At 39.9% G+C, this 14,112-nt stretch overlaps 1 protein-coding gene across 1 annotated transcript; it reads left to right on the top strand.

The window, feature by feature from the left end:
* Positions 1-423: 423 nt before the first annotated feature.
* Positions 424-13,372, top strand: LOC309880517 (biotin-dependent 3-methylcrotonyl-coenzyme A carboxylase beta1 subunit-like). Its single transcript, XM_082765528.1, has 13 exons — positions 424-452; positions 912-1,235; positions 2,934-3,130; positions 4,232-4,410; positions 5,369-5,449; positions 5,896-6,074; positions 7,021-7,213; positions 8,232-8,323; positions 9,161-9,317; positions 10,061-10,183; positions 10,805-10,950; positions 11,427-11,508; positions 13,182-13,372. The coding sequence occupies exons 2-13, from the start codon at positions 916-918 to the stop codon at positions 13,263-13,265; spliced, it is 1,833 nt and encodes a 610-aa protein (XP_082621654.1). The 5' UTR covers positions 424-452; positions 912-915; the 3' UTR covers positions 13,266-13,372.
* Positions 13,373-14,112: the final 740 nt, after the last annotated feature.

Consider the following 14,112-nt stretch of genomic DNA (forward strand, 5'->3'; position numbering starts at 1 on the left):
TGGAGGTCTCTGCCATGGCTCTGTGGTGACTCTGTGTAACGCGCTGCATGAAGGGGGGACGTGGAAGACCAGGCACTTTGCAGCCATCCTTTACCATTCTGTATTTAACAGAATACAGAATTCTGTACTTAACAGAACACTGAATTCTTTATTTATTTAGTGAGGTCCCAGTGTGGTATTTCTGAGGCACCATTCTATAAACCCCATGTAATCTCCACACCAAACACTCCGTGTGTGTGCATTGTGCTTATCGCCGACACCGGCAACTCTGCCGCTACTGGTACACCCCCGGCACTCCAAAACGCCGTCCACCATCAACTTTTTTTGCCTCTTTTCCCCCGGAGAGTCCTGGAGGGCACCGTGAGGCCGCCCTGAGGCCTCCGGGGCCGGGCGGCTGGCGGAGCCGCCCCCGGGGCGGGCCCGGTGGGGAGGACGAGGCGGCGGCTGCCCGCGTAAGGGTCGCTGGAGCGGTGGAGGCCGCGGCGGGTGCGGGGAAGGAGAAAGAGAAAAAGAAGGAGAAAGAAGGAGAAGGGAGGAGGCGGTGGGACGAGCCGAGCCGAGCCGGGCAGAGCCGGGCAGGAGGAGCGGGGCCCCCGCGGCTCGTCCCGCCCGGCCTCGGCGCAGGCCCCGCGGCAGCCCCGGGCGGGCTCCATGCGGGGTGTCCCGGAGCGCAGGGGCCGCGCTTGCAGCTCGGGGGCTGTAACGCAGAGTTTGGGAGGGGATTTTTGTGCCCCCCGCCGCTCTAACAGCGCTAAACAAGTTGTTAAAAGTGGAAGTTTCACCATTCGTGGCCGCACTCCTGTAGCAGCTGCCACCTCGCTGATTTCTGCCTATTAATCCTTGCCTTTTCCGCCCTGGGGAGGCTGGATTTTAATTTGTAAACGCGGTTTCTCCTCTCTTTTAACTCCTAGGGCCATGTGGAACAATCTCACCTTCTGCTCCGTGTGCAAGCTCGCCCCTCAGCCCACGCCGCTGCTGCTGCCCAGATTCCTGCCTTTAGCTCATGTGTTCAAAAGGAGGTGTAAGGGCCTCAGTGGCAGTAAGCACCCAGCACAGACACTGCAAAGCGAGGGGCTGAAAAGGACGTGCAGCCTGCTCCCCGCTCGTTTAGTAAGTAGCAAAGCAAAATGTAGGCGGTATGCAAAAACCTACCCTGTGTTAGATGGACGCGTCCTGTCCGTGTACCGGCATGTGTTTGAAGAAAATTTAAGGAACAGTGAGGCTGTTGTTAAAAGGTAATGACTGATTTTTGTGACGTTTTCAAAGTGTTGATACGTGTGAGGTGGTGTGAGCGTTACTTACAGGTGCTTTTAGCAACTTTGAACCCAGGAAGATCGCTAGTTCAAAACTCCAGAGATGAAAAATAATAATAATAATAAAAAGGTTGTTAGTATTTTTTTCTGACCACTTTGAAGCTTTAGTTTCCTTGCTGTCTCCTGGTCAGTTTCTGTTGACTGAGGTGCCTGAAGCTAGGTGCAGGCTGTATTTAAAATACTGTCATATGACATTGTTCTGCACATAATGCCAAGAACTATTTTTAGGCCTTCATAAAATTTACTCAGGTTTGATTTTGAATGTAAAGAGGTAAATGGTGACCCGTGCACTTAAAGATTGCTCCTGAATGAGGGGGTAACAGTTACTGAAATTAATCACGGTTCACTGATAAAACAGGAAAACGTGTTTCATGCATTTGGCCTTAAGGATCAGATGGCAAAAATTCAAAGGCCTTTGTTCAGAGGAATGATAGGGGAGCTGAAAGCCCAGCTATGGAAAACACACTGTGCCCTCCTGTGGTGGCATTTACAACACTATTAAAATCCTTAGTTTTTTCCTGCTGAGGTTTTTCGACCTCTACAGTCTGCAGGAAGCCATAAGAAAGTAATGGAGTCACGCACAGAGCGGTTTGTAAATAGTTACATCAGATGGTATTTTTATTTAAAGATGATGCATCTTGGTGAAAAATATTTGACTTAAAATAAATATAAAGCCTTGCTTGTTTAAGACCAACGTTATTGGAGGTACCACATTTGTTTCCAGTTTTGCTCAGTTCATTACCTGTATTTTATGCTGCCCTGATAATAGCAAATGGTAATCAATGTCTCTTTTTGATGATTGTAGTGACACTGCAGTGTTCACTCTGTTAAAGTTCATCTTCCATGCTGTTGAGTATACGTCAGGCCTGTCAAAAAAGCTTTCACAACATGTTAAGGGGGAGCAGAGGAGGAATTCATTGAATGGGTTCTTCCCTAGAGTAGTTGGAACCTGGAGTTAAATGCCCATGCTGAATTAGGAATAGCAAATTATGATGGCCTTATCAGTATTTGCACGTTTATAGGCCAAAGATGTAGAGCAGCGTCTCTCAAATTCTGCTTTGGTAGCTGATGGTCAGCCCCTCCTCAGGACTCCATGTCTGGGGTTGCTGACGGTGATTGAAGTAGGGTCATATATTGTGAAATGCTGCGTTGGATGCATAAAGGCAACACCTGGGAGGGACAGGTGTTAATTAATATGGCTTAATATTGTCTCCTAGCTATGATCAAAAAGCTACAGATAGAATTATATTATTTCTGTTTATGTGTTATTTCTGTATAATTCTAATGTAATTAATTTATATTATTTCACTCTTCTTGGCGGGTCTTTGTTGGGTTTGGAAATGTGACACCTGAATAATGAAACTAAAACGACACATCTCTGCTTTTTGTTACACTTTGGAAGAAAACTTATGCCTTTGAATTGAGTGCTCTGTTAAGCAGACCTTACCTGTCATTAACAAGTTCCTTTCACAAATGATAATCCGCAAATGTGAATTAATGTTGTTCATGGTGTTGGTATGAAAGCTGTGCAATACATTTAAGTCCTGTGCTAAATCTCCGGAAGATTATCTCGTAAATTAAGGTGGCTTTCATTAATTGAAACTTTCTTTTCTAAATCAGATACTCAGAATTGCTAGAGTTGGTCAGTAAAGGAGGGGGAGAGAATGCCATCTTGCGTCATACTCAGAGAAACAAGAAGCTGTTTGTTCGTGAGCGCCTGAAGCTGCTTCTTGATGATGAGTCTTTTCTCGAACTGTCTCCTCTCGCAGGCCTCAATATGCCTTATGGTGATGTTCCTGCTGCTGGATGCCTTACTGGTAATTGCTGGAAAGTTTCACGTTAGAGGTTATGGAAAATTCGTGAAGTTCATTTGCTTAATTGTTTGTATCTTTAAATATGATTCAAGTTAGATCTAAAGATGCGTATGGGCTGAGGGTATGGGCTGAAGCAGCCCATGCTGGAGATGCAGCCTGGAAGGAAGAAGGGTTTTGGGCCATTGTGAACCTTAACATAATTTGAGGGGTGCTGTCTGGGTGCACTGAGTATGTAGTGTACGTTAGTTGTGGTCTGCGTGTGCTGCACACCTTCCCATAGCATCTGGCCTTCCTCTCCGAACTTATGGTGTTTGTTCTTACTGGGAAACAAAGAAGGATACGTGTAGTCAGGTTTATGGGATATAACATGGAAGAGCTTGGACTCTTCCCAACATGGAAGAGTTCAGCCACTGATGTATTATTTTCCGTTGTTCTTTGCTGGGAAATCTGGAGGAAACCTTTAAAGAAAAAACTGTTTTAATTTCTTCTAGATCTAACAATTTATTTGACATACCAGTTACTGATTTTTGTTTGAAAAATTTAGAATGATGAGTCATTTAAGCTGATGCCTGTTGAATGAAAGGGGACCAAGTCAATGTGTGACACAGGCACTAAGACATTTATTTTGTAATGCTTTTCAAATTATGAACAATTCATTGCACTTCAAAGAGCAGTTCCAGTTTAAAAAACAACTAGAAGAATGGATTGTGAAATCCTGTCTTTTCTTGAGTCACAGACTTACATTTTTCAGTTTTATGTAGGTAATTTTTAATTGCCTTCACTGTTAACTCAGTCCAAGAGCTGTAAGTCAAATTAAGGTTTTTTTTTTTTTTTTTTTTTTCTCTTATAGTGATACCAGGAATAAGTTGTATTTCAAGTTCAGTCTTCTGTCATTTAGATTTTTTTTTTTTGTGTATGTGTGTCGTTAGCTTTCATTTTCTTATTCCAGAGAAGAGCTATGGATTTCTTCCCTATGTGGTATTTGCCAGTTAATTTGCAGCTTATTGATATCACCACAATGACATCCTAGCTAAAATTTGGTCTCCTTGTTTCATATCTGGTGTCTCAGAGAGTCCTGATAAACATCTGTGGTATCACTTGTAGGAATTGGAAAAATCTGTGGGGTTTGGTGCGTCTTCACGGCAAATGATGCAACTGTAAAGGGAGGAACTATTTATCCGATTGGAGTGAAGAAACAGCTAAGAGCTCAGGAAATAGCCATGCAGAACAGACTGCTGTCTGTGTACCTTGTCGACAGCGGGGGAGCGTTCCTACCACTTCAGGTAATAGCAGAGCCAGTTCATAGAGGAAAATACCTACTGCTTGTTTCAGTCATACTCATTTTCTAGAAATAAATCTCAGATTTATGTTTTTGTTTTCTTGGCTGCCTGATTTTCATTCAATTTAAGTTGTACTTAAATGGAGTTTTGCCTGCAAATCTGAGTCTAGAACATGATCTGAAGATACATAACAGTAGAGACAGCTTTGACTAATCTCTCATCTAGCATCTGATCGAAGTTTAAAAGCTTGACTATCAGCATTGGGAAGAAAGTGCAGAGCAAGCAGGTATCATGGATACTCCTCAATGTGCTGAAACATGTTGGTGTCCTTGAGAAGTTAGAACATTGTTTGAAGTTTCCATTTTCAACTTCAGAACCTTTAAAATGAGTCTGTATTTTGTTATGAAGTCTGTTACAGTGATGCGCAAACCTCCATGGCCTTTAAAAATGCAGTTTTTAAAATTCTTGCTGTAGTGGAAAAACTTGTGCAGGTTAATTTCTAGTTCACAGAGGTCACATTATCACAGAGACTTGAGCTATTCCCTCTCCAGACTGAATCCAAACACGTAGAAAAAGGTTTTATCCAAATTCAAGAGCTGAACTGAAAACTAGAGTAAAAAGGGAAATTGTCCTGAAGTTGTTTCATAGATAAAATACTAACATGAGCTTCCGCTTCTCCACATTTAAAGTTTAAGCCTGTCTAGAACAAATGGTTTTCATAAAACATCGGAAGACTTTCTCTGCTTTTGAAACACTGATGGCCATGGGTGCTTTTGGGGAATTGTGCAATGTGTAAGGGTAACAAATACAGCAGAGGGTGCTGCATGTAAAAGTTTCTGGTATGCTTGTTAGCGGTGACCTTCCCAGAATCAGTTACAATGCTTTTGTGAATGAATGAAGCAAAGAGGAAGTGCTGGCTTTTACAGTTAATACTGAAACTCGCTTTGTTTTCTCCTGTCAGTCAGAGCTGTTTCCTGACAAGTCACACGGTGGCAGAGTTTTCTACAATGAAGCAATAATGTCTGCTATGAAAATCCCTCAGGTACAGTGTCATTTTGAATACAAGTGTAATACGGGTGATAAATAGAGTTCTGAAAAAAAAAAAAAAAGAAGTTTTCTTAATAGAGTTTCTAGGAGCAGCTGTCAAGCATGCAAGAAATTTCTGAAAGCTGACCTTTTCTGTTTGTGGGGTGGGGAGATGTGAGTAGTATCTCACAGACAAGAACACTTCTCCCTTAAGGGAACTTCTAAGTGCTTACTGACTGATTTTGATGGAAAGCATCACATCATGAGGTGGTTTCAGGGTGAGCATTGAGCTCTGTGATGTCAAGAGCAGCAGCGTTGTTCATGCTGGTATTTGTGTCTGTAGTTCGTGGTTCTCCAGGCTGCAATTTATCCTCTTGAACATTCCTGAAATAAAGGTGATGGCTTTGCCCTTCCATTCTTCCCTCTGCAGCACAGTGGTTTGTTTTCGTTTGTGTCCTTCAGGTGGCAGTAGTGTGTGGCTCCTGCGTAGCTGGAGGTGCCTACGTTCCAACCATGGCCGAAGAAGCTGTGATTATAGATAAAATCGGCACTTTGTTCCTTGCTGGCCCACCCCTGGTAAAAGCTGCTACTGGAGAATATGTCTCCCCTGAGGACCTGGGAGGAGCGAAACTTCACTCTAGGTATGTGAAATAATTCTCAAATTATTGTTGTTGAGAGCTCAGCACACGCAGCTTTAAAGAACGGATCATTCTGTTACAAGTTAATGTGACTGTTTTTGATGTTTTCAGTGTTTAAGAATTTTTTTTTTTCTGCCCTAAACTAATGCATGCAGAGGTGGCTGAAAGTCACCTCTGCATGCATTAGTTTAGGGCAGAAAAAAAAAAATTAGTTACTCTACTGAAGACAGTAGAGTAACTCGCTGCAGAGAAGAATCTGGATGCTTGTAAAAGTATCTGAAGCAAAGAAGAAAAAAAAAGAAAACCTATCTGCCTCTGCTGTTGATGAGGGTTTCATAGCAGGAAACGAGCAAGCAGGAAATAAACGTGACAGTAGTAGCTGTGTAACTGTTTCTTTAATGTTATTTTTCTACGTCAGAAATTTCTGTAGTTGTCAAAATAGTTTTTCCCTTCTACACAGGGGACAAGGGTGGATTTGCTTATTTGTTTCTGGCATTCAGTACTTGGTATGCAGAAACAAATTCCATGCCTTTCTCACAAAAGCAAGTATTAGTGTGACAGCCAGCTGTGTTTATATATTGTATACATTGTTACTGTGTTTATATCCAAGCTGGAAGTGCTGCTACAGTGATGCAATTTTTAAAGTTTGTTTTACCTTTATTGTTTCCAACAACATCATCGTGAGAATAGAGGCCTTTCTTTCACATATGTAGAAACAAAAGTCATGAGGAAGGACTTCTCTCTACTGTGAATTTGGTTTTGGTTTGGATTGCACAGAAATTCCTCTGATGTACTGGTTTGAGCTCATTTGTACAGGAATAAAAATGCACAATGTTTTCAAGGAGTTCAGAGATTCCCAGGACAGGTGAAGGTTTGTCTTTCACTTTGGGTTCTATCAGAATTCAGATTTCATTAATTCAATGCTATTTCCTGTTGTTCTCTCTCTTAGAGTCAGCGGCTGCAGTGACCATTTTGCATCTTCAGAAAAGGAAGCCTACGAGTGTGTTCGAAATGTTATCTCAACGCTGAATTACGAGCCTCTGCCAGAAGAGGTCACAGAACATGACGGTCCTCTGTATAGCTCTGACGAGCTCTTGGGGCTGGCACCACGGGATTACAGGTGTACTCTCCCTGTGAAATTGGTAAGCTGGCAGATAATACATCCCTTCATCCTTTTGGTCTGCTTTGTCTAGTATCTCCAGGTTAACAGGCAACAGGCTATTCCCTCCAGGAGAAATGAAGCACCTGAAAAATTTCATATGATTGCCTAATCATTGCCAAGCGGTCTTTAGCCGCAGCAAAGCAGAATGGCAACAAGTCTGCAGAGCTGTTGAAAATATTTAAACCAAAAACCTGCTAGAGATAAGATAATTACAGATTATGCCAGCTGATCCCCATCTGTTTCCACTCGCTGTTTGAGATGCTTTTACATCAGTGTATCTTGTACTGTGTTGGCTGCTTTTAGAACATGCATCCCTTTAGAAAGGGGTTTGTGCTCTTATTCCTCCTGTCTCCTTCGTTTTTTAAGGGGCTAAGGCTTTATGTTGTAACTTAACTGCTTAATGCAAATGTTGACTGAAAAAGCAATGAAGCTCAAACTAAATTTGTTTGAGGTTGAGACAGACATCTCTGCAGAAACATGTGGAGTTGCATGGCGCTATTTTTATTGTGCAGTTTTTGGAGAGGTTTGGTCTTTCTAAGGATGCGAATCCAGTATCTTCGACAGTGGTAAATTCCTGGAGTTAAGGGAATTGGCTGTAGTAAGAGTGTAGCTTTGAAAGGCAGCTCTTAAAACTGGGTTTAAAAAAAGCGTGAGCAATATGCCACTGAGTATTTTTAGGCACATAAACTATAACTGCACATGCTGTTTTTTATAAGGTTTTTATGCATATGAACAACTGCTCTGTAACTTTGAAATAATCTTGGAATTGAACTTGGCTCAAAATATACGGTTGGTAATCAAACACAATTTTTATGTTTTGTGCATATTGAGTATTTAGCGAAGTGTAAGACATAAAAGGACCACTGTGATCATTTACTTTGACCTCTTGCATAATACAGGTCTCCCTACTATTGGAACAGAGCAGAGCATGTCTTTGTAGCAGAACCATCCTATTTTCACTCAGATTTCTGTAGGAAAGATTGTATGTTTCTTTGCAGATCCTGAGCCGTCTGCTGGATGGAAGCAGGTTCCAGGAATTCAAGGCTGACTATGGAACAACGTTAGTGACAGGATTTGGCCATGTGGAAGGGTAGGGCTATAAGACTTCATTATCAATATGCATGGACATATTTGTCTGAATAGCTTTTGTACAATATTTATGGAGTTCTGAACCAGTCAAGAATTGGTGATGAACTATTTCTAGAAAGCCTGATCTTTTATCTGTGGGTTCTGTACTCATTGTGTTTCAGGCTGATGGCAGCAGAGTGATTACAATTGAATGGTTTTTGTGACTTTGAACTGATTTGTTTGGTCACTCAAGTCACTAGCTGAACAGCTGGAAAGTCTCAGCAGATTCTTTAAGAAGTAAGAAACAACATCTTGAAGTGTTCCTTCCCAAACTGAGTCAAAAGTTATCCCACCTCCCACATGGTGGAGACAGAATAATAGCCATGCAATAAAACCATGCATAGTTCAGACCAGACTGTATTACTAATGCATTCCTAAGCATAAAACATTCCAGACAAATCTTTAATTAAAAATAAAAAGAAGTAAAATGTATTTTAGAGACTCTTTTGGTTGAAAGTATAAACTTTTCAGCATGACTCTTACATTGTATGTTATGGAGAAGTGGAGAGCATGCAGAGTTCCAGTACTTTGTCTTGCATTGTGAATTGTAGCAGGTCATCTGTAACCTTACCTGCCTCCTGAGAGTTTATCCATGTTAATACTTCAACGCTTTATGTATAGGGACTGCTCTAAGACTTCTTGTTTGTTAGGTATAGCAGGTTTCTCGAGTGAAGTGATATGCATAATTGCATCCTTTTCTGTAAAAGGGTACATCTATGTGTGTGTTTCCACCCTTCCAAACATTATGGCCCGTCTTTTCATAATTTGTGGGGAAAATGTTCCTGTGTCTGTTTTGTAGGCACTTGGTGGGAGTGGTGGCTAGCAATGGGGAGCTTACTCATGATGCTTCTCTCAAGGGCAGCCATTTTGTACAGCTCTGCAGTCACCGGAGCATTCCCATCCTTTTCTTCCAAAACACTGCTCCCCATGCAGCAGAGCCAACAAGCATCTCGCAGGTATGGCGTTTTAGTTTGACACACTTAATTCAAGGAATTCCCTAGTTCTTGTTTCACCTAACATTACATTTTGAGAACTGTTAGTAGAAAAATTATTATTTGATCTGCTTTTGATGGGTAAATCAAGAAGCTTTGTAATTACTTTGCTTTTAAATCTTCTCATTTCATTCTAATGTTAAGCAGGCCTGTACACTTATCTAAAATGGTGCTGTCAAGCTGGCAATGCAAGCTGTAAAACTTGGAATTTGCAATGCTTTTTACATTGAACTACAGCCTGTTGGCTCTTCTGATACCACTGTGCTCCACAGAAAATAAGTATTTCTCTTTTCTAAGGCATTAAAGTACAGTATGGTTTGTCCTGGGCTTTGGAAAGCCTGATAGTAAAACCTGTGTTAGGTTCTCTCAGCAGAGACTATTTCTGCAGCTCTGTTCCTCCCAGCTGTCACCACGTCTTAAGACAAAGCCTGGCATAACTGTGTTGTGTCTAAGCTTGCTAATGCCTGGGAGAGCTAGAGTTGCTCTGTATCATAGGTTTCTGCACAGTGGTTATAATTGTTTTGCTGATTTACATCACAAAGTAAGGGGTATAAAGGGCTATTTATGCTGTCCTATTGTTTTGGAAGACAGGATCATAAAGAATTGCAAAGTAATAAATGTTTTAGAAATAGGTTGTAAGTTTGGTGAGAGTAGAAGGAATCTAGAAGAAAGACTTGGCAGAACTAAAATCTTTATTTTCATTTCAGGCAGAGGCTCACTCCAACAGATTAAAAGCCCAGGCCTCCATGATGGCTGCCGTTGCCTGTGCTTCTGTTCCCAAAATAACCATAGTAATTGGGGGCTGTTACGGGAGCGAAAGTTATGTTATGGTAAGGATATCATAAAGGTTAATGGGTTTGGTTGTAGACTTGAGACTTTGCCCAGCTTTCATGGCACTTTCATTTTTAAAACAATGAAAGCTGTAGGCATTTAACTTGACTCATTACTTTACCTAATTTTAAAGTAAGAAATGCATCACAAGATGTGATTGCAGAAACCTTGGTCTGCAGCTAACCTAGAACGAGTTCTAAAAAACTGGTTATTGTGTGAAAATGTCCCTCAGAGGGTCCAATCCTGCCTTTTGTTCAGCACATGCTACTTGTTTTCAAAGATTAAGAACCACATCTTTTCCAGTTGTGTTATTGTGTGTGCTACTCAGGCTGCCAGTAAGCGTACCAGGCCTCTTTGCTTGCTTTGAATTAAACATGATGAATAATAAAATGCCAATACCAAAGGCAGTGGTAACTGTGGTGGTTGCTGCTGCAGGGGATCTGTGCTGGTACAGGAGCTGTAGCTGTATTGGGAAGGATCTGTATCATTAATACTCTGCAAATTAAACTGTTACATTTTGTCTTAAACTTGATTGTAGCATTCTACAGCCATTTTTTGGGATTAAATTCAGCAAGTTTATACTGAGGCTTTGTTTCTTTCTTTCTTTGTTGTTTTTGTAGTGTGGGAGATCATTCAGTCCAAATTTTCTGTTCTTGTGGCCTAATGCAAGAGTTGCTCTTGTGGATTCAAGACATTTGACCACAGTCCCACAAGCTGGGGGCAGTGATAGTACAGATGAATCAGAGCTAAAACATCTGAAACAAAGGTAAGGATGTTAATGATACAACCCCACAGTTACGCTGAGATTTAATTAGTTAAAGTACCTAATTGTATTCATATTACACATCCCAAAAAAATGAAGCAAACCTGAATCTACTGAAAACTATTTTAAAATTCCGTGTAATTCAATGTCTACTCTTAGGATCTTCTTAAGGAAACACAGATTTTTGATTTTAAAAACCTAAAACTACACAATCCTAAATCAAGATACTGTGCTGTATATTAACTAATGGCAAGCTTCCAAATATGGGGGATTGTCTGTACTGTGAAATGACTGAAATACAGAGGGATCACATCTGATACGTATTTGCTGGATCCTAATTGATTTTAACAGTAGTACTGCACATTCACTGAAAACTGAAACACGTGCCTTTTTCACCTATGACTTCATTTTACTGTACTGATATTTTTTCATTAAGTTTTTGTGCTTTTTAAGTTTGTTTAATACTCTCTCTTCTCCAGGCTAGAGGAAGAAAGCAGTGCATTTTATTCTTCTGCTAGACTCTGGGATGATGGTATAATTCTACCTCAAAATACTAGAAAGGTAGGTTAGCTTTGTTTTGTTTTTTCCCCTTGTATGTTCTTTATGGTACGTTTTCATCCTCTGATCTCATCTTGTGGTGAGTGTGTAAGTCTATGATTTGCTCAAGGTCAGCTAGCATGCTGCTTCCCTGAATTAGGTCTCTGTTCTTACTCCATTTTCCTTGGTATTTAGCCTTGCAATTCTCATTTTTTCTCTAGTTTGTTAGTCCATCCAAAAAGTTTCTGTTGAATTCTGGTTGTATTCTGGTTACTTTAGTGTTTCCTCACTGTATCTCTAATTGACTTTGCGTTTTGATTCAGTATTCTGATCCTTTTTTTGGGTCTTGCATAATGACTCATAATTTAATGCTCTTCACTGCTCACATTGTTTTCATTCTGTTGTCCCAGGATGTTTTATTTTGTTGATTTTCCTGCTCTACTTGCGTCTTACATTTGGGATGTGCCCACCCCCACCCCCTGCCTTTTTCTTTTAAGGCAGCAGACATCTACTCCATTAAATTATTCCCAAAACTCACAAATATTCAGTAGTTGTTTATTAGCAGTACCTAAAATGTTCTTTGTACTCTTGAAGGTTTATTTTTCTATTTAAAGTTCATATATCCTGCCATCAAATAATACTTCTAAATAGGGTACATATTTATGATGCTACATATACATTAAATATTTTGTAGGGAGTTTATGGGAACTTTGATAAGGAGAAAGCATTGAGAAATATTTTCTAGTATTAGAACCAAGAGACAACCTCTCCCTAGGAACTACCTGTGAAAAGAAACTAATGTGACAGTTGAAATGAATCATTATTACTCTCTTCAGGTAATTTTTTACCAGCATATCACAATTCATGTTCACATATTTAGTTTTTTTTTTTTTCCTTTTTTACACTACACTTTTGCCACTTTATCCCATTTCTTGCTAATAGATTGAATTTGTCTTTGTCTGCAATGACAGCATGTGCTCATGCTTAATGTGCCCTTAAAAATGAATCAGCTTTTTCAAGACAATGTGTGGTGGTTGAGTAGAAGTCAAATATGTACAGTGAGATTAGGAAAATGCTTATTCTGACTCCTTTTCCACAGCCTTTTGTCTATCCTGCTGGAATTAGAAGACTATTACACATATTGTATGATAATAGTTAAAATTCTCCATTAAGATTTTATGTTTAAAGACTGAATTTTTGTATTTTCCCCTCACTGTTCTCACAAGGCACCAAGAAATATGACTTCTTAGAAAAAGATGGACACAGAAGAGCAGGATGTTCTGCTAATTTTTGATATGTTATTGGAAATATTAGGAGTGTAGCTATGTAATAACTGAAATGGATTATCATATATTTTGATTGAACTTTTACGGCCAAGTAGCTTTCCAGTGTTCCAGAAGTAATACTCATGTCACCACTGACTGAAGTGGTTTAGTGGCTTCCGTATGTAATACATACACTTTGGGATCCTGTGGACATTTTTTCCTTTGTATTTTCCCTGCCCCAGTGATATGTTACACTGACAATCTGTTTCTGCTAAGTGTACAGCCAACAATTGTTCATTTTCATTTTAAATGTTCATTGTTTTGCAAAAATTAAGAACAAATGCACTATTGAATGACTGAATAACTAGTAAATCTCACTAATTTCTTGTTTCAGCGGCTCACTGCTTATATTGTTTTTTGTTTTTTAATCAGGTAATTGCACAGTGCTTACAAATTATAGAACAGCAGAAGTACCAGGTCGTACCTTCATATCAGCATCCTGTCATCAGAATGTAACTACAGCCATTTTTGAGTAATCATCCTTTAAAATTAGCACCACGTATCAGAAGGCTTTAATGTAAATGATTTTCTAATTCTTTGATACCATTAATAAAAAAGGTTAAGCCACTGCAAACAATCCTGGATTTCAAGTCTCTTTACAGTGAGTTTGTATTTTAAACCATAGTCTGCTACTGCATTAATTGAAAATTTATTTTGTAGAAAGGAAGGATTAAGTTGTGATTCTGCAGCCCTCACTGGAAGCAAATTCATCCTAAACCATAATTGCGTGATTTTTTTTTTTATATTCATATCAAGAATATGCAGAACTCAAACTGCATTTGGACAAAGTGGGAAAGAGAAGTCACATAGGCATTACTAAAGCTTACACACCTGTAAACTAGACAGAGTAAAGGCCAAAATGGCAAGTTCAGCTTTCCAGAGCAGCTCTGGAAGGGCTTTTTCTGAGGACACTAATACGGAGACCAGGAAGCAAGTTCAGTCCAACATTGCTATAGGGTAAATATACCTCTTCTCAAAGTGTGCAACAGAAAGAGCACATAGCACAGTAAGTTCAATACCTGTAGACAGGGTAATATGTAGAAAAGGCTATTCCATGCATCTTTTCCTCTGCTGAAGTGGCGAAGTAAAAATTTGTAAAAGAAAACTTGCGTTATTTTACCTGTATAGTTCTTAGTACCGTACATTTTGAACTTGTGCCACAAAGTACGTTTGAAAAATACCTGGATAAGTATTTTGAAGAATCATCAACAAAACCAAAACGCTCAGTCTTAGTTAAATAGCCATGCAAAGAAATGATCTAAATTCCTTCAGTGTCACTTTTGGTGTGCTTGCAAATGGCAAC

This window comes from Aythya marila, assembly GCF_965140915.1.
Source record: "Aythya marila genome assembly, chromosome: 8".
Lineage (NCBI taxonomy): Eukaryota > Metazoa > Chordata > Aves > Anseriformes > Anatidae > Aythya > Aythya marila.